The sequence below is a fragment of the Sander lucioperca genome, chromosome 13 (assembly GCF_008315115.2).
Source record: "Sander lucioperca isolate FBNREF2018 chromosome 13, SLUC_FBN_1.2, whole genome shotgun sequence".
Taxonomy (NCBI): domain Eukaryota; kingdom Metazoa; phylum Chordata; class Actinopteri; order Perciformes; family Percidae; genus Sander; species Sander lucioperca.
In genome coordinates this window covers 31,708,836-31,729,842 of record NC_050185.1, presented here as the reverse complement: position 1 = coordinate 31,729,842, position 21,007 = coordinate 31,708,836, and the positions used below count along the sequence as shown (strand labels likewise).

General features: G+C 38.8%; 1 protein-coding gene across 5 annotated transcripts in view; it reads right to left on the bottom strand.

The window, feature by feature from the left end:
- Positions 1–156: 156 nt before the first annotated feature.
- The window catches only part of cadm1a (cell adhesion molecule 1a), a 421,246-nt gene continuing 400,395 nt past the window's right edge, over positions 157–21,007 (bottom strand). For all 5 annotated transcript variants that reach the window (XM_031308126.2, XM_031308125.2, XM_031308127.2 and 2 more), the window contains 2 exons: positions 9,708–9,836; positions 157–5,909 (listed from right to left, as the gene is read on the bottom strand). In XM_031308126.2, the coding sequence (XP_031163986.1) occupies positions 5,791–5,909; positions 9,708–9,836 (248 nt within the window). In that variant the 3' untranslated portion in view covers positions 157–5,790. The remainder of the gene's footprint in view (positions 5,910–9,707; positions 9,837–21,007) is intronic.

Here is a 21,007-nt window from a genome sequence, read left to right as displayed (position 1 = left end):
CTGCAAGAGGTTACTGAAGATTAAAAATAAATAATGTGTTGCTGTGTGTCCATATTATTCACATTTCTCCATATACCTGTGGTGCACCTTAATATATTAACACTTAGAGTAAAACAAATAATACCAACACTGATTATTTTGGACATTAATATCTTCTTTTTTTTATTAAGACAAGAACTCTTCATTGTTTTGTAAAAATGTCTATTTATGAACCAATACAAAATGTGTATGGGAATGTGGAACTCCTTTTCTCCATCAATACACATAAACATTTCCCAATAACAGCAGAGAGACAAAAAGAATGAATCTAAAAAACAATGACTGGTGACACAATCAAAACCTTTCAGGAATCAAACGTGCTTCCAAAGGCGGTGGTGCGTTGAAAGTGACAGTAGTAGTACAGCCACAACAAGCTTCTGATTCTGCTTCATTCCAATAAACAGTGTACTCTTTATGACCTATGTAAACACAAAGCAATACTAAACACATATTTTACAGTGCACCAAATATTAAGAAAAATACAGAAAACATGTACAACACATATGCAAAATGCCACCAATTTTGCCTCTTGGATCCAAAATAATGTGTTGCAACTGATTCAATGAGGATGCATTGTACTTGCTTTAATGTCATTGGTGGGGCCTAAACTTTGCATTCTACCTGAGATGCAGTCACATCGGTCAGCAACGCATGAACTAGAGACATGACTTTATCAAAAGAATTTAATGTGGAGAAAACTACACCAGTTACACTGTAAGACCATTTTTTACTTTACTGGGCATTTCATAGAAAATAAAATGATACATACAGTAACCTAAAATATAATTTTGCTATTTATTTCAAATTCAATCCTCGTCAAACCTACTTGGATGTTGTTTTTATGTTGTTTTGCTCATGGTACATTTTATATGGGAACTTTGGGAGAGCAAAATTATAGTACAGTAGGTAAAACATTTTGGAGAACACTTCTGCTATTCCAACACACAACATATTTAATATGCACAAATAAAATATTAATGCATCAGCCTTAAGGGAGAAGACAATATTCAGTTATATTCCTTTATTGGCAAGACATATTTTGAAGTCTGATTTAAATGGAAGCTGCCACATGTCACTGAAGCGAAATAGTGCTCACTGTAAAAAAAACAAATCACACAATCTCAGTCTTGCAGATGAAGTGGCATCTGCACTGGGATTTATAAAGCAACAATAACAAGTCAGTTAATAGTTTTATCAGACACCAGACTGTAAAACATCAAACCTAGTCTGAACCCTTCCCCACCCCCTCCCATCCACTTAACAAACACAAAACAGTGTCATCAGCATACAGTGTTAACTTAGTGGTGATTCTTTTGTGAGTACAGAACTTTCAATCAACTCAAGTTTTAACAGAAAAATTAACAGTTGGAGTGACACAGCATCTTTGATCTTTGTCTGCAACATCACTCCAGTAGTCCCCATCAACAACTGCCATAACCAATGGAAAAGCTAAAAATCTGTCCGCAGCTCCCACCCGGCCCTCTGGCTGTCTTCTAAAAGCAATACAATACCAAACGACTTTTAAAATGCACAGATGCTTTATGCTCAGGAGAGGGAAATTTGCGTAATGCACTTCACAAGAACCTTCTCATCTCCCTTTGGATGACCCCCAAAACCCCAATCTCAATATGGAGAGACTGAATGCTGTTTTCATGCATGATTATGATATATTAAAGCTATCACACTGTTAATGTGTTGCAATCTGAGCTGCACATTGAAAAATTCCAATCAAATGTGTTAACATGGCAATAAAGTATTGAATCTTGGATATGAGTGTCCACACAGCAAGCAACAACATTAAGTCCCAATGACGTCTAGTGGCATATTAATAAACAGTGAGTATGTTTTATCATTAGATATGATTGATGTTGATATATATCATATAGATACAATTAAAACCTGTTTGGTATAATGGAAAACCAAAAGTCTCAAGTGAAATCTGAGGTTACTGGTAGAGCAAAAAGTACAATGGTGAATAGAGTTCAACATTGGGCAACTTAAGAAAAGCAAGCAAATGAAGAAAATATCTTTACCACTCTTGCAAGAAAAAGGGCATCAAACAACAAAAACACAAGCAAATTAAGAAGCACATTCACAAATCTAACAACACATACAAACCATAAAGGCAAGCTAGAAATACAGAAAACACAATAAAATACAGAAACACTGCCAGAACTACAAAACAAAAGTCATTTCTGGGGAACAAGGAAATGGATGAACATGCTAGTACCTAATCAGTAGGCTTAAACTAGTGGGTGTATAGCAGTACCTCCAATAATATCGGCAATAAATATTCCAAATGTTAAAACTAAAATAAACGTTTAAGACTAATTTCCACTGACAAGTTCATCAGTCTTTAGTGTCCCCTTAGAAATTTCCATTGCGTTCTGTACGACTTGCAGAACTTCTTTACCTGTATTTACAGTGTGCTTTTTTATGCCATGTACAGGTGTATATGTTGTGAAATTTGCAAATGTATTTCTTCATTAGCAGGTGTTTTTTAAGGTGCACATTTGTATTGAAAATAGCTATACCTGTAGAACTTAACGGAGTTACAATACAATTATAAAAAATAATCATGATGACTAAGTTTGGACACTCACAATGAAACAGTAATTCTTACGACTTAGCTGTAACATGGTACTTATGCCTAGTTGCTTATTGATATGCATGCAAACTATATCAATACATTAAATGACACCTATCAACGTTTGATATGCAATGTTTAAACTCACTGTTATTGATGTAAGATGTATTTCCTGAATCTCTAAAAATGAATTTTGTATTTCATTAACATTGCAAGTTTTGAATTTGTGCTGCAATAAAATTTGTAAAATTTCACTTCTGATTTGACTGTACAAGATAAGTTGCCATCATCAGGGAACTCATTTAAAAAGTTTTCTCTACTGATTTGATTTAGTTTTTGTTTGTCCAATTGATTCTAGCTTTTTACCGCAGGAATAGGTGCCTTAAAAAAATAATACTTGAGGAATGGTTGCAGCCACTGTTGGGTTTAATGATAAGTTTATCATTTGCGTTGATAAAATGTTCAAAATGATGTAATATCATGGCACATAAAGCCTGTTCAACACTTTGAAGGTGTACACTGCAACCTAGACCTCCACCTAAATCCACCCACAGCTGTTATATACAGTAGAGTAAGGACTCATTTAGCAAGCTGCTTGCTGTGTGAAAACATAATTTTAACAAAAAATGCCATGAAGAGACCATCAAGCCAGGGCATTATTGTTACGTATGGATTACCATCATGGTGCACAACATACGTTCAGTTACAAACTTTTGGCATTCCTCAGAACTCCCCAGCTGGCACAGCAAAACAGATCATCATACAGTTTTGGCAGGTGATACATAAAGCAAGATAGAGAAACAAAAAGAATGTGTTTTAGCACATACACTCATGCAATAAGCTATCAATTGTTTACGCACTCAAGCTGCTGCACCAAAGCAAAATATATTCAAAAGGTGTAATGTAAGCGGAAAGACTGGCCTGTCTCTCAAAACATTTCAGTTTGAAGACATGTACTTACCCCAACATTGGCTTGTTTTACATTTTGAAAAAACTCACAATGAGTGTGACACAATGAAATCCACAAAGGTACTCCATTGTAATTCTAGTAGGTTGTAAAAAATATTTCTTAGTAAGGATTAGTGTACAATACAGCTGTGATTTCATTGGCTTGATTTACATTGTATTGTGTGTCTGTGAGATAAACACACTGTAGGGAGGATGTTTTGTGCAGCTTATGTATTCCGTAAATACATTTAAACGTGTTTCAGTCAACACATTATCACTCCCATCTCAACACATACAGTTGCTTAGCCAGGACCCCTTGGCATTACTATTTTAACGCTTTGGGTACCCCTTTGGTATCATCTTTCAACATGCAGGGGTTAGGTTTAGGCTAGTCTATATCGCAGTGCAGTGGAAGAAGGTCTGGCAATGCGAGACTAGGTTTAGGCAACAAAAGTATGTAGGTTAGATTGAGGGAAAAGACAATGGTTTGGATTAAAATAAGTACGCCTGTTACGTAAATTACGTACTTCACATTAGTATGTTATGTATGTAACTTCACTTACGTAAGTTAATAAGTCAACCGTTGACTTATTACCCAGTTACTCCCAACTTTTGGTTTCACATGGGACACGAACAGCGGTCTCCTGGGTGAAAGTCCTGTTTGTTTAACCCATCCATCCACCCTGACCTCCTCCCTACGTGGACTTTGTTGCTTTTTTATTATTATCTTCCCTATGTAGACTTTTTCCCTCTTTATACTACGTCATCTCACTGCGCCGCGGCCGAGCAGTTGAAAGCCCGGTGCGTCTCAGACATATGCTAAAGGGTGCCTTGTATGTGGGTATGAGATGCTGAGGGCCACTGACCAAGCTGCCGTATTTGATGTGGGGTGAGAACGGTTGTTACAGTTTGGAGTTTGGTTAAGGCTGTTTCTCTTTTCGGTTATGTTACCAGCATCTTTTGGCTGCTGGTTGGCCAATGTTAATACCAAATATTTTTTCAACAGCCATTTATTACCGAGACATCTTGACTTAGAGTCTGCCAAAAAACAATTTAATTTTCTTACTTTCCCATTGGTAAGAAACATATTCTAGAGTAAGAGCAGATGGAAATCAGTTGAATCTCATCATTAACACATCACCACAACTCAATAAAAGCTGGTGGGGAAACAGAGATCTAACCATTCAGACTCATAGAAGAAAAATAGCACTGAGCAGAGGAAGAATTCAAAATAATGAAATGGCAGCGCAGTGAGGACAAATAATGTACCACTTCTCTTTACTGAGAAAGGTAATTGTTTAAGAGGCAGCAGTAAATCTGCTCTGAAGAACAAAAAAAAAAAAAAAAATGGAATAGGCCCAATAAAATAATTTTATATTATCCTTTGCCGCCTTCTTTTTTGAATATGTTTTGAATGTGGTTGTGTTTAGGAGAGACCAGAAAGAGCATATACAGTACATCAAACCTGTTTCTCATTTATGTCCTTTGTACAATGATATGTAAAGCATTCCATGCATTTTTGGAGCTGTCAAAACTTCAGGGGAAAAAAAAGAGTAGGGGAAGTGGCTTGAGACAAATCACAGCATACTGGAAGGAGTTTTGTTATGCAGTAGAGGACACGTGTGTGCAGACACATTTAGCGAAATGAATAAAGTGGTTGTGTAATTTTACCCTCATACAAAAGCCAACAGCACATTGATGATTACGAGTGGGAAAGATGAAACAGGAAAAAGGGGAGCAACAAGGTTATGCAAATGAGGATCAACACAAATCCAAAGTATGGATAGAACAAGGCACAGAATTTTCTGCAAATGGTTGAACTAAATAAAATTCGTACCAGCAGTTAGGGAGGAAGGTGTCGAATGGTGAAGCTCTCTACAGTGATTTCTGGCAACGTCTGGCACACCCTTCCCACCCCCAACCCCATCCCCTTCTCAGTTTACCGATAACCCAAACCCTCCCATTTTTGTCCTTTTTTGATTTTTTTTTTTTTTTTACACACAAAACATTCCATCTACATCTGCAGACTAGACTAAACAACGGTTTAAAACCAGGCCTGTCTTTAAAACCCCATCTCTTTTCTACTCCTCGACCCCTCTACTCTGATACTGAACCAAATTTAAATCCCTCCATCAAACCCCCCTCTCCATCTGCCCCAGCCCCAAAAACAGCTCTGTGTCCCAAAGAGGACACTAGAGTGAGGGGTCCTGCTTTGATTAGATGTAGTACTCTTTCTTTTCGTCCGAGTTGGTGTGGCCACCCTCTGCGTTGATGATGGCTGTATCTGCGTCCGCTGCATCGTCTGCTCCTTTGGCTTCGTGTGTGAAGTAGGTACCTGAGGAGGAGGGGATGAAGGACAGTGTCACAGACTGGGTAATAGCCTGCTGCGTCGATGATACAAAAGATTAAAATGTGCCTCTACATCCCACAGTACCTAATTATGCAAATCCGTCTCCATGTGGCCATTTACACAAACCTTACACCAGCAAGCTGTAATATTCAGATTATACATCATTTCCCCTCTTTTTCATTCAAATGGGCACATGAAAACCAGGGTTTCCAAATGATCTTGAGTGCATGGCTCACACCTTCAAATTAACCTTGTCAAGTTCAGAGGAGAAGAAAAAGAACAAGCGAGCTCCTTCAAACTTAATTTACAAGATTTATTCAAATCCTATCACAGAAGAGGTTGATAACGAAGGCAATATTCAGGTCAAATGAGGAAGGGGCACTTCAAATGCAAAAATAAAAGCACAAATGCTGCTAGAATAGATGAAAACAAGGTGTTCAGTGGTGCTGTACCACAGGGATGGTGAAGGAATACGTTAGGATTGCATGAAGGAAAAAGGAAAATCCTATTTGTTTCCTTTTTGGTTGTTCTCCTTATTTAACATTTAGATTCAATTTAACTTTATTGTCATTGCACATGTCACAAGTACATAGCAATGAAACATCAGGTTTTTATGACAGTTGGAAGAAAACATTATTGAATCATACATTTTTTACTGACACTAGGGCAGCCATCATCCTGTATCGGATATACTCTGAGACTTTTGGCAATGCAACCTCAGTTTGAAAAGTCATTTTAGAATGATGCTGTAATCCGCCCCCGTTGCCACTTAATACATCCCTACTCCCACGTTTGTTCTCATGGTTATGGGTCGCTTCAACTAAGTGTTTTTGTTAAGTAATTAGTATGGAAAGTTTTAGACAGAGGTAGTTAAAAGTCGCCTTCAACATCCTGTAATTGAACATGAATTATTTTCCTAAGTGACCTCAACTGGCTCCAGTCTCACATCCCAACATTTATCTGCAGAGGTGTAGCCACCATAAGAAGGCAAAAATAAATCAATCTTTTATCTCTTCACTATCGTTAATGTTCTTTCATGAATATCTGGCATCCACTGAATTTTAAACAGCTTACAACTTGCACCATACACAATGCCATTATTCAAAGTAACCTCCATGTGATTTGTTTATATGCATCTTATTGCTATTTTTTATTGAAATATGTTAACACACTGTTTTTAAGAACAGAAATGTTTCAGTTCACCACCAGATCCATTGTCTGGTAACATAAATTATTGTTTAACTGAACATGCAGCTTCTGGACATACATCTGAGGGGAAACACTGAGTTCAGAATCACCATTAATTTATATTTTTATTTTATTGCTCCCCAGTGGGTAAATTACAATTTACACTCTGTTTGTTTGAAATCACTACACAGGCATGAAATACACACACACACATGCTCAGGACCTATTCATACACAAATGGAAAGATTTGAGTCAGAGTAAGTGGGCTGCCAGTATTGGACCTGAGCAGTTGTATGGCACAGGGCCTTGCTCAAGAGCACCTTGGCAGTGCCCAGGATATGAACTGGCATCTCTCCAGCTATCAATCCACACTCTGTACTTTGGTCCGTACGGGGACTTGAACCAGCGACCCTCCAAATCCCAACCCAACTCCCTACAGACTGAGGTACTGCCACCCCATAAATAACAAAGTGTCTCTTTTACACCTTTAAATAGCCTCATTTACAGTATTTCCTCTCTAAAGCGGTTAATGTGTCCAATTCCATTTCCTCCTGCATAAGAAATATCAAAGTGTGAAATTTGTTATAGATTCTAATTATTTCTGTGTTATGAGGGCAGCATACGAGATGCGTTATACTATTCAGCAGGACTGCATGCCATTTTTTATCATCAGTAACCCGTAGCCTTAATAGCTGTCTTTCCATTATTTAGAAAGGCTGTAAAAAGAGGTTTTTACAGAAACAAAGTAGAGAAGCTACACCTGATAGACTTTATAGCCAGCTGGATCAATTTGTGTTTTAGAGGCAAGCAGTATACATCCGTTTAATGTTAACATTAAAAAAATTTTAATAATAAAAATATATATATTTAAATAAATCACTATTTTGAGTTAGGATTTAACCTATAACATTCCAATACGTATGTATAACATATGGGCTGTGTTTAGTGTAGTCTGTCTACACTATGTTTTCTGCACACAGCTCTCTCTGTAATTTCTTTGGTTTTTACATCTATATTTTCCACCATGTTGTTTGTTGACGATGTTATTCCTTGTTTTGGTTTTTGATGTATGCTGTGTGCTGAACCCAAATACAATTTATCCACATTGTAGACAATAAAGTGAGTTAAAGAGTGGGGTATTTTACTAAATTCCCCTTTCAAAGTTTTCTTTTACTGAAATCCTTGATATTCTTCAACAAAGAAACTCAGGAGTCCTCCAGATAATTTATTGAAACTATTGGTTTATGTTATGGCCATCAGATTGAATCAACCTTTTCAACTTTCTGAGAAAGTTTGGCATGGCATATGGCTCCAAATTCTATGCCTGCGAGTACCGGACGCTGTGTGTGTTGTGTGGTGCGCGATGCAACCATTCATCCAAAACTGACCCAGAATCAGAGAGTCAGTTCAATTAAGCTGCAGATTATATTTCATTTCATTTAATCTGTATATAGGTACTGTTTGATTTGTAAAGTAGTAATAGTAGTAATCTTCCTATATTTCATATGTTTATTTTCCAAACTCAGTTTGTACATGCTGTCCCAATCCGTTCTCACTCCCAACTTGTAAAATAAGGACGCTTGGCAGTGCCTCTCAGCGTCAGATACGACACAAAAATCAGATTGGATATGACGCTAAAAGAGACTTTTACCGTCAATAACAACGCCAAAGGCACCTGACCAAGCGTCTGTATTTTACGCGATGGGAGTGAGAATGTGTTGACTGTCCCATGTTCTCCAAATAAAGGGGCATATGTTATGGTTTTAGGTTATTTCTGTTACCTGTTTGTTCATTTCTGTTGCCTTTTATTGTGTATTATTCCTGTGTTCTGTGTTGTCAAGTTTCTGTGTTTAGTTGTGATTTCAGGTTTTTGTTAGTGTTCCTGTTTCCTGTTTTATTTTGATAGTCTGTTTTCTGTCCTGTCATGTCTAGTTTTACTTTTTGCCTTTGTTGATTGTCCTGCCCCGCCCTGATGTGTTTCACCTGTCGTGTCACCTGTCCCTCATTTGTTCATTACCTCTTGTATTTAACCCCTGTGTTCCCTTTGTCTTTTGTCAGATCGTTTTGTGTCCTGGTGCCGTCTGTTTGTATCTCCTCCCGGTCAGTTTGTGTGTTCCTGTGTCTGTCTCGGCTCCCTGGATTCCCTGTTCTTGTTTTTTTGTACTTTGGACCTTTTTGCCTGTTGCCTTCAGGACTTCCTTTGTTGTTTGCTCCCCTCATTGTTTTCCAATAAATCTTTGTGTTTCAACGCTGCTCCTGCCTGCCTCCCTCTCTCTGCGTTTGGGTCCACCATTCCTCACTATCGCGACAGCATACTTTTTATTGGCCAGGTGGCTATTAGTCAAACTTTAACTATGCCAATGGTATATTGAAAATGCACCAACCTCAGGTTTTCTACAACTACAGTAACATGGCTGTAAATAAAGGTGGTAGGGTGGTGTGTTATTGGCTGACTGCAGCAGTTTACTGCTGTCTATCAGTGTTGGTGAGGCCAGTGTTTGCTCACTGCATGCTATATACAATAATCTTGCCCAATGCAGCTTTAGTTTGTGAAAAAAATGAAATGTGTAGTGTTAGTATTTTCAGCTTCACTACCTTTGTGTCTTGCAAAGTAGCGCCCCAAGACGATGAGTAGACAAAGCATGGCGAAGACGACCACGGCCACCACTCCTCCAATCACTGCATGGTCCACCGTTCTGGGTGCTCCTTCTCCAGCTCGTGAATCTGAAAGCAAAGGGAAAAAAAACTCAGTGTGGATAGACAACAGTACTCAGTGTTGTGTTGTGTTGTGCCACATCCCTACTGTCGCTGTCTGACAGTTAAATGTGATAGAGTTATAGACTATACTTTAAATACAGGAACTTTGATGCTTCAATGCCTAAGAACTGCTGCTTTAACCACACTGAAAATGTTTCTGCCATTAACAGAACTTATTGAATGGATTTTTGACCATTGCCGAGGTATTGACGACGTTTCATTTACGGGATTATTCCGGTGCCGCAGGAGGTTCTACCGGATGTCCCTCATTTTCGTCCGGATGTGCTTCACCTTCCGCTTTCTTTGTGTTGGTGTTCTAAACTCCGGTCGATTGATCAGGACTATGGTTAACTGCTCCTCAGATCTCTGCAGGGTAAATCCAGAAGTTTTCTCTTGCATGACTAAAACAATTTTCGAACGTGCACGTTCCAACAAAACAAGTTCCTTCCCGAGGCTATTTTGCAGAGGCAACATTATTTTGTCCGGTGCTTAGCGCTGCCCAAGACGATTGTGATTGGTTTAAAGAAATGCCAATAAACCAGAGCATGTTTTTCTTCAATCCCAGAATGTTGTATGGACTAGCCAGACCTTCCTCCACAGCGCTGTGGAGGAAGGTCTGGCAAACCCATTCACTGTACTACTACATTAGTTGGCAGAACTGCCCAGTCTAGAATAGCGATTTATCTTTTACTCATGAACAGTGTGAAAATATGCCAACAAGACTGTTTCGAGACAAAGAACACCAGAAAGATTGTTGTTGGTTGAGGGATGTTCACAAAGAGTACAGTATCTTTGCTGGACGAACATGTTCACATGGATCCCAACATAATTATGTCCAAATCCCAGATTCTAACCCCCTAACCCTATTTTATCCACACCTAATACACATTATAATTTTACACGTTGTACTTAAAATGGATTGTTGTTTTTATTAGAAGGTTGACTTGTCCATTATTTTGTGTTCCATTGATTGCGTCAGATTTAAAATACCTAGAGGTATTATACTGCAACGTCTTCTTTCGGTATCCTTTGTTTCCAACTAGCAAGACGTAACGAGCAGTTTGGCTCCTTTTTTCCATCTGGTTAACAATTTAATAACCACTCTACTAAATTGCAACGACGATAACAGTTTGGATTGCAATCAGGAGTTGATTAAACTGAGGAGGATAAGGGTTACCATGTTCCTGATGGACTGTGAGAAATCACTCAGGGACACATTAACTAAGAGAATGGCGTCGCGTGAATGTGCGCTGCGGTTTTCATTGACTTTGCGGCCGCAATCTATTCAGCGCCTGATTTACTACGGCAGCAGCTTATTACGCAGTCAGCTCCCGGTACTGCCGTCCAGATGCACTCTGAAGGAGAGCTCATTACTATTACTCTGAATATTACTCATAACATTATGTTCTCACAATCCTACTCTGTTAATTTATAATAGCCTAATTTCTTCATATCTGTATCTAAAAATCAGTTTTAGATATATATATAATGGTCAGCAGGGTGGTGCAGTAGTTAGGGTTAGGCTGTGGCCTTTCTGTGTGGAGTTTGCATGTTTTCCCCGTGCCTGCGTGAGTTTCCTCCGGGCTCTCCAGCTTCCTCCCACAGTCCAAAGAGATGCATGTTAGCTTAAGTGGTGACTCTAAACTGCAAATAGGTGTGAATGGTTGTCAGCCCTGTTACTGACTTCCCACCTGCCTAGGGTGGATCCTGCCTGTCGCCCAATGTCAGCTGGGATTGTCTCCCTTACAATCTATTTGTCTATTTGTTTCTTGCAACAAAGTTCAGTTTAATGTTTAGAAAAAAAGAACATCACAGAAGAAATCTTTAGAAGACATTTAACGCGACCGTGCTCACAACAAAACATTCACAGAATTGTTGATCATGTTTTTAAGCAGTAAGTTAAAAAAACACCTGGGACAGGACAACACACTCCTGAAGGTCTTGGCTGTAATGCTATGTAAGAGCTATTGATCAGGTGTAGGATCCATGACAACCCAAAGTTAATATCCATTTGTGGATGTGATTGGCTCTTCATGACACAAAGGAGGAGCACATCTTTTCATCATTAGTCACCACCACGTGCTGTAGTAAAGTGAGAGGGACGGGTGGAGGTGGTGTATGAGAGAAGACAACTTATGTGGCTAAGTTTTGAGATGTGACCTGGAATTAATTTGCTATTCACATAGCACTTTGGTATCTAATACATTGTATTCAATACTAATGTATTTTGTGCTTTGAGCTTATTAAGATACCATTACGCCATACACTTAACCTTCACTTCCTATCTAATGACTTTTTTAAAGACAAGAAAATGAGGAATGCCAGAAAAAGTTAAGTCAGGACATTGAATAACAGCCCGTTTTTAGCAATCAGTTCACGTAGAGGAAACCATCAGCCTCCACCATCCATTAGCTGGAGTAACTCACTCAAACCCCTCAACACGCTTCTCCAGCCTAGTTCTACACTCAAGGGATTTGCTGAGTTACCTCCAGGAAAAAGAAGCAGCAGCAGGCCACAATTTATTAACGAACAACAGTAACAGAGAGAGAAACATCACGGATAACATCAGCTATCGCCCACATCTACACTCGTGCGTTACCCAACCTGCAGGAATAAAAGAGGGAGGTGGGAGAGCAGTGTCTCCTGTCAAACTCAACAAAACATTCCCTGATAGATCTAATAGGTTATTTTGACTTCAGATTTTTTTTTTTAGTGTTGGGCAGATTCAATTAAACTAAGCAGGAATCCCTTTGACATCCAATTCGCTCTTGTCAGGCTGCTAAAGCTGTGCTTTAACACACTTTCCTATTACGATGTTAATGTGGACTTTGGCTTTGGGGGAAGCGAGAGTGTGTGTGTTTGGTGTGTGCGGTGTGGTCAGGGTGGTGGCTTGGAAGATTGCAGAAAATAATTCTTGGTTGTCTATATGAAACGTTTCTGGTTTAAATTAATTTAAGAGGGAGGGGAAAAGAGAACATCAAAGTCTCCAAAACAGGTCCATAAGTCTACATCATATCGTATGTTGCTTCATTCCATAATAAGCTCTGCCTTGTGGATTAATCTGCGTAAACAAGTTTTGCCTTAGAGCCTTACCAGTAATGGGGCTAGTCTGACCTGTTGGTGGTGCTAGAGGGAAGGTTCTGGGGTCACCAAAACCTCTTCTTATTTATTCTGAAGAAGCATAAATATCCACAGCAAACTGCATGGAAATCACCCCCCCCCCCCAGGTTGCTTTAAGAAATCCTTGAGTCTGACAGCTGGTTCCAGCTCTTCATTCAAGTTATGATACATACACTAAGGGATATATTCAAACCCAAGTGATCCTAAAAAATAAAAAGTTTTATAACCATTCCATCAATAACAAATATTGTAGCCTATGTCTTATGCATCACTTTCAAGTTCAGCCTGACATTTGTTATCGTTGGAAACTTTGGGGTCTCCACTAGAATTTAAAAAGAAGCTCTGTGGGTTTGAAGAGGTTGATTTTCAAAATACCTGGCAAGGTGCCATGTTTTTCAAGAAAAAAAGATATGAGGGTTGAGAGAAACAAAAAGATCAAAACAATTCACAGGAATCATCTTGTGGGGACTATGAATATGAATCATTTTATGGCTACCTGCTGACCAGTAAAGGACTGTAAGCATAAATATTAAACCATTTTAGATCTATGACTGACCAAATGATTGATCACACAGTGGGCTGGATAATACCATCTTAACACAACTTGGGTAATGCAGTAAAAAAAACATTGTACTTAAGTGCTGACATCTGAGAATTACTTACTTGGTTGGTTTTTACTGAAAATGATCTCCATAATTAAGAAAATAAGACCGGAGTTGTAATAATGATCCTTCAGCTTCACTGTCAGGTACTATTTGTAATTTCTTTATTTATTTAATCCAATTACATTTTTTCCTGTATTAACTGATTTACTCTTTGTTCATTTACTGGGTGGAATTTAAATATAATTTAAGAAATAAACCCTGAATATCTAAGCCAAGTAAAAAATGTATTTGTCCCCAGAGGTGGAATCTGAAATGTGGGTGTTAATGAATCCAGCAGTTCTCTTCTCATCTTTATTAGAGCTGACAGTTTGTTAATATGTATGTTTTTGTCATCTCATTTTGCAGCACTTTGAACCCAACTAAGAGAACAATGTATTAATAATCTACATGTCATAACCCTGCAGAATCTACTTTCTCTTTTGCAAACTCCTCCTGTGCTCTACCTATAAATAAAAACATTCATATGCACTGTTGTGACAGAAAGACTTTGTATAATTTGATGTTCATGTAGTGTGTTCATGCTGTTACCTTCAGTACAATTTTGTTTTTATTACTGATTGCGTAGTCTCGCAACAACAAATGGGCATATTGACCTGAATGTAGTCTTGCTTTGCCAGACCTTCCTCCACAGCGCTGTGGAGGAGGGTCTGGCTAGTCCACACAGCATTCCGGGATGGGAGAAAAACGTGCTCTGGTTTAATGGCATTTCTTTATCTATCTATTTATCTTTTACTATCGTCATGGGCAGCGCTAAGCGCCAGACGGAGCAACTGTGCCGCTGCAAACTAGCCTCGGGAAGGATCTTGTTTTGGTGGAACGTGTACGTTTAAAGGTTGTTTAAGTCGTGCAACAGAAAACTCAGATTGGACAGATAGTCTAGCTAGCTGTCTGGATTTACCCTGCAGAGATCTGAGGAGCAGTTAACCATAGTCCTCAGAAATCCACCGGAGTTTAAAATTCCAAAATAAAGAAAGTGAAAGGTGATGGACATCCGGCCGAAATGAGGGACATCCGGCGGAATTTCCGGCAGCACCTGAACAATCCCGGAAATTAATCGATATAGACTACTGATTGTACAATGGCAGCCTTGAATCCTCTTTTCTCTTCCCAGTTTGATTGCAACAAAGTCTTATTAAAGGAGGATTTGATTAAAAAAATTTGATGAAAAAATAAATGTATGATTCAATCATTACAAACACATCTTACGTTTCATTACCAAAATCAAAGTGAGCTCAACTTGTTTGCTGGATCTTGACCTTTGCAGGTCAGTTATTCTGCAGCAATATAAAGAGTTCTTGCTGGAATGACGAAGCCAACAATTTCTGTCATAATCAAACAAAAAAAATAAAAGAGGGTTGTCTGGGTTCTATATTTAAAGAGGCCTGTTTGTAAGCCTGAAGAACTGTCTGGATGACAGCTGCAGAGCATGTGCTGTCACTTTCTGGAAGCACTCAGTCCCAATGATCCCATATAAAGCAATTTGCATGTCAAATCAGTGAGTATCACTTATGAGCAATTACTGTCATCTCCTGAAATACATTATATTTGTGTTATTGTCTCACATAGAGAGTAAAACTTCAAATTGTGCAGGTCATTGTTTTAGCAATCAAAGAAATGCAAATGCAAGGCTTTTCTAGTTATTGGCTTTGTTAAAAGTCACTTCTGTCGTAGATAAAAAAAGCACCTAACGTCCACAACAAATTGCAAAACTGTAACAATCTGCAAATCTTGATATTAATTACAACATTTTTAACAAGACTTAAAGCTTTAGTGCGTAACTTTTTGATATTAATAAACGTCCGTTACATTCAAGCCATTGCCAAATGAGTTGATACAAAGCTAATTAAGCCTATCAGCTCCACACAACTCTCTCTGTATTTCTCAGTATGACTATCTTCAGAAGATTGTGTCGTCCGGCGACTTTCCCGCGCAGAAGCTCGAGTGAAGATAATTACCTCTTCTGAAGAGTCCATCATGCTTTTTTAATCCTCCGTGTCCTCCTTGGCTACTAGTAACTGTGTGGAGGAGGGTTGGGGGCGCGATCACTTAGGGCTTGTATCATGTGGACGTGCTGACAGTTTTGTTGTCATTGCTTAGAATTCCTCATGGGGGAGACAGAAACTGCGCACTATAGCTTTTAAGTAAGTGCTTTCACACATGTGTGGAGAATGAATACACAATCAATATCCCAAAATGGTTGGTGCCATATACATAACTAACCTATTTGAAAGAGCCATGTGGCCATTCATTCTGTGATCATGACTCAAAAGAAAATTCAAAGAGAATTTTCAGTAAAGTTTGACAGCTGTTCCTCCACCTTCTTCTTTGTCAAATCAACAGACACTTATCACCAAACTCTGCAGCTCTCTTTCACATATTTTAGCTTATTGGTTTGGTTCTACAACACATCGACACATAGTTTGTTTCCGTATCAACACTGTGTGGGGCGTTAAATCACAGGACTTTCAAGCCAGGGAGTTTGCTTCCCAGGGTAAACAAAAGACCTTCACCCAAGAAACGCGTGTTCCTTGGGAGTGTTTTAATCCAAAACACAATCTTTTTCCTAACTTAACTAGCCGCATAACTCTTACATTTTGTGGCCTAAACTTAACCGTAATGTCCACCGAAGCCAACTGCTCGCGGTGCTCTGTACCCGGCTCAAAGTCACCTATTCTCGGGTTAACTGAACCACCAACTACCACTGATATGATGGAGCACCATGAGGAGCACCATGCGGAGCAGTGTAGCGGCTAAACACATCTACTAACTGCCGCTGATACGACGAGCTGTGCCGGAGGTCTGTAGCCGGCGTCAACTGCCGCTCGGCCTCATGGAGCTCGTAGCCAGCCACTGTAGCCGACATCACGTGACCAGCCGGCGGTCTCCTAGTTTCGTACGATCTTACGTTTTGGTGTGCATACATTTTTGTATGATATAACGTTGGTCAGTGAGCTTGTTTTAGAGTTATTCTGCCCCCTATTGGCCAAACACTAATTAATGCAGCTTTAAAGCACAAACAGCTAGTTTTGTAGAAGCTGTTCTGTTGGAGGCTGGGAAGAGAGGGATTTTATGATGATGCTATAGACAATGAACTAGGGGTGAAGGGACGTTATAATTATTGGATGTATTAATATAATATCAGCAGTTTTAAACTTTATAAGGTTACACTTTACTTGAAGGTATCAACATAAGAGTGACATGACACTGTCATGAATGTGTCATAAACATTATAAACAAGTCATAAGCGTTTCTGACATAACACTTCTTTTAGTGTCATTCGGTTTTTGTCATGACAAGTTATGGTTAGGATTAGAGTTAGGGTTAGGGTTCATGTGTCATGACTGTGTCATGACAGTGTCATGTGTTCATGACAGTGTCATGTCACTCTTATGTAAAATTTAGATACCTTCAAGTAAAATGTTACCCTTTATAATTGATATACAAGAAGAACAAAAGTCAGGGAGTCAAAACTTTGGATAGAAAAAAAAGGATTTGTCTTCTGGGTACCATTGATGTTTACAACAAATGTTATGGGAGTGTGGTCTTGCTACTTGGTTGTACAACTAATCAACAAGTACAAGTCTAGTGGGCGCCAAAACCATGTAACATCTGGCCTTTCCAAATAAAACTGGAAGACTCTAAAAGTGTTTTCTTGAACATTCATATACACATAATCATAACCACATGCCTAAACTTAATGTAAATGTTTTTTTTGTTTTTTTTTAAACACAACCAAACAGTTGCAGAATCAAGTTCTAAGTTTTCGTGTTGCGTCCATTTCAGTCTGGACTCATTTTAACTCTGACACACAACGCAGTCTCCCATTGAAATGTGCCTGAAATATAAATGATTAATCACGAATGGGCTTCAAATGAGGTATCCACAGGGCTAAACAAAGCATGCAACAGTCAATCAAGAGTAGTCATTTTAGCAGTGGGAGAAACGCCCACCTTAAGTGGAAACGTGGAGTGTCTCATTCTCATAGGACATGTTGACAGAGGCTTGATTTGAGAGAGAGAGGAGATCTCCTAATTGGATCTTCTAATCTGCTAATTAAGCATTAGAGATTTCACTGGCATGCCTGTCCTGCCTGCAGGTAGAAGGGCAATCAGGAATACAGCAGTACTATATGGGTGGGATGTCATAAGAGCACATTGGCTTGTCAAGATTCACTTCCATTGCCCACAACACTCTCGGTTAAAAAGCGAATGTAATTAAAGTCCCAATGAACCTATTCATTGAACCTATTTAAAAATGTCAGTTAAATTCTTTGCCTCTCGGGCAGCGCACTACACTGCGTACATACAGAGTGACTTGGCCTATAAGATTTATTGAGTATTTTTGAAAAGGTCCAAAAGGTTTTCACTTTAAAAAGACAGCAGTGTCATAACAAAAAGAGGTAGCTAGGGGGTCAAAATAAAGTTGAAAATTAAAATAAATAAAATCAATGTCATACAATATTGACTTCAGCAGTGATTTGAGACATTTCTGGCTTACCAGCCTCAGTGATCACTGACTCTGAAAAGTGTAGTCTGTGATTTAAAGGTCTCATTACTTTTGATATCTGTTACAGTGACTGGGAAAAAAAACACTCTGCTTGAGGAACTCAACATGTGATATTAGTCCGGAGGGATTTTTGCAGTTCCTAGAACATAACGTTCCTAGAACCCTTTTTTTCTCCTTTTCCGACTGGACCAATTTGGGGTTTATTAAGTTCCTCTGACCGCAGTTCCTGTAACTCTTTCAGCTCCTACTTCAGGGCAGGGTCTTTTCCCTTTTCCGCATCTTTTTAACATTGTATTAACTTCACTGTTTAGCATGCCTTCTATTTTTGTAAACAGGTCTTAAGTTTATCTTTGCACTCTAAATTTTGCTGTGTTGTGTTTTACTTTGATATAAATAAAATATTTAATAGAAAAGTGGGTTACTACAGTTATTTGTACATGCATGCATGAAGGTAGGCCTACCTGCTTGATTAAAAAGGAGCAGCAGCAGGTTAAATGGCTGTGGTATCATAACAAAATATTGTGGTGGTTAGATGGCTGTGTTATAATAACAAAAGGTCTTTTGTGTTCACACAGCCATCTAATCACACCTGTTGACATTCTTGTGAAATGTTTGTGTTATCATCACAAAAGGTCTACACTGGCATTCAGACAACTTTGTCTTACCCCTCCTACCAGTTCCTATGGCCACTTGGCCAGCGCGAATACAAATGGAAAAAACGGTTTTGGGGGAGAGTAGTTAGTAGAACTGTTTAGAAGTGGACTGTTCCTATAACTACGTTCCTGTAACTACTTGGTCGGAAAGAGGCTAGTAAAGCAACACTATGTAACAGGTAGTTACATCTATCTACAGGTTGTCTCATTGGAACTACAGCTGCAGCTAAAAGTTACATAGTGTTGCTTTAAAAGAATACTCCACTTTTTCAGAATTGCACTTGTATAAATTTGGAGGGTTCTCAAGTGACAGGTGTATAAAATAAGAAAAGTCAAAATGGATGCAGCATAGGCCAACATATCCTAACTTTTAGGATATCAAGCTCCAAAAAAGATGGAACCTACATTTCCCATAACGCAAACGACAGCATCTCTATCATAGCCCACTCCAAAGAAGCCTGATTATCATTAGGGTAATTTTATGCTACTTTATGTGTAAAAGTAGAGGTGGGTCCTAGTAAGATCATGAAGGAGTGAAGAGAAGCATTAAAATAAACCACAAGGTCAGATGTAACACGACACAGACAGCAGCAAAACCATCACACCTTTTCATTAAAGATGTAGGATAATGTAAATAAACAAATTATACTTAAAGCTATAGTTTCTGTCGCCCCCATGAGGAATTCTAAGTAATGACAACAAAACTGTCGGCGTGTCCACTTGATACAAGCCTTCCGTGACCGCTCACAGCCCCCACCCCTCCTCCACACAGTTGCTAGTAGCCAAGGAGGACACAGAGGATTAAAAAAACATGATGGACTTTTCAGAAGGGGTAATTATCTTCACTCGGGTTTCTGCACGCGAAAGAATGATGGCTTCAAGGCAACTAATTATTTTTGCTCAAACAATCAAAATAAGATATATTAGAAACAAAATGGTGACTTCACAGGGAATCTGTACAGACTTTCATTCTGAGTTCCTAAATTACCACATTTTGTTGGACTTCCTTTTCAAATGATCTTTTCTACACTTATACAGACTGGGATTGGGAGGGGGGCTGTAACCTCATTTTGCTGCAATTCAATTAGACAAAGCAAAGACGACAGTGACACTTCATTTCATTACGAATTCACATCTTTTTTCATTCCATAATTATTTCTTTTTTTGCAGCAAAACGTTAGTTGTAATTAGCAGTTATATTACAGCATTGTCTACTGAAAATAACACATCATCACCAGTATTCAACTTCAACTTTCACTTTCTGGCACAAACCGTTGGGCCTGCTTTTAAAATAGAAAGCTCAAACACAGCTGAAAAAGAAACTCATGCAATGTTGGAAAAGAGATTGAATATTGTCTAATTTACATCTGACAGTTGTGTAGGATAATGTCATACAAAAGAAGCTGGTATTTCTTTTTTCTTTCTGTTAATCCTCATGTAACATATAGCTTTGTGTATATGTAATGGTTTCTATGTTTCGGTGCAAAGCAACACAGTCATGAGAAGGAAAGCAAATGTTCCAACTCCTTGCAGAAATAAGCCAATAGTGCATTATCTCCTAAGAAACCTTGCACCTTGTCTTTTTTTTTTTTCTTCTGATGGAGCTATTCATCATGTATCTAATCACAGTCGGTTTTCATCCAAAATGTAATATAATTACGGGCTATAACGGTTCTCAGGATATTAAGCTGTATCTAGGCCACGGCTAGCTCAATAAACACCTTCTAATAATGGCTTTTAGTGGTCTCAGGAGTCACTTATCTGAACACATTGAGGACTCTCTATGGCTCCCTAGGCCAAATGAGTTTGCAGCTTGTTGCAGAGATGCACATCAGTCCTGTTAATGGGGACAGTGTTTGGAGAAAAAAGAGAAGGATCTTCTCTCCATCCACCAGACTGCCCTTTCTTCTCTGATGCGTGATTATCAAACGCCCCCCACACACACACACACACACACACACTCTCCTCCCATCCCGCTGTCACTGAGCTGCCTCCAGCCTCTGCCATTTCAACGGCTGAAAAACTCCCCAGGATTTGTGCTTGTGGATGTGAAAGGTGGTCAGAAGCCTGATTTGCGTGTTTTCACGTTGAATGATTTTTCTAAGCCTGACCCCAGACATCTGAGGATTCCCTTGCGTTGGAAAATGTAATCTTTTGACTTGAACAGAGATAAGGTCAACATTACTGACTGACA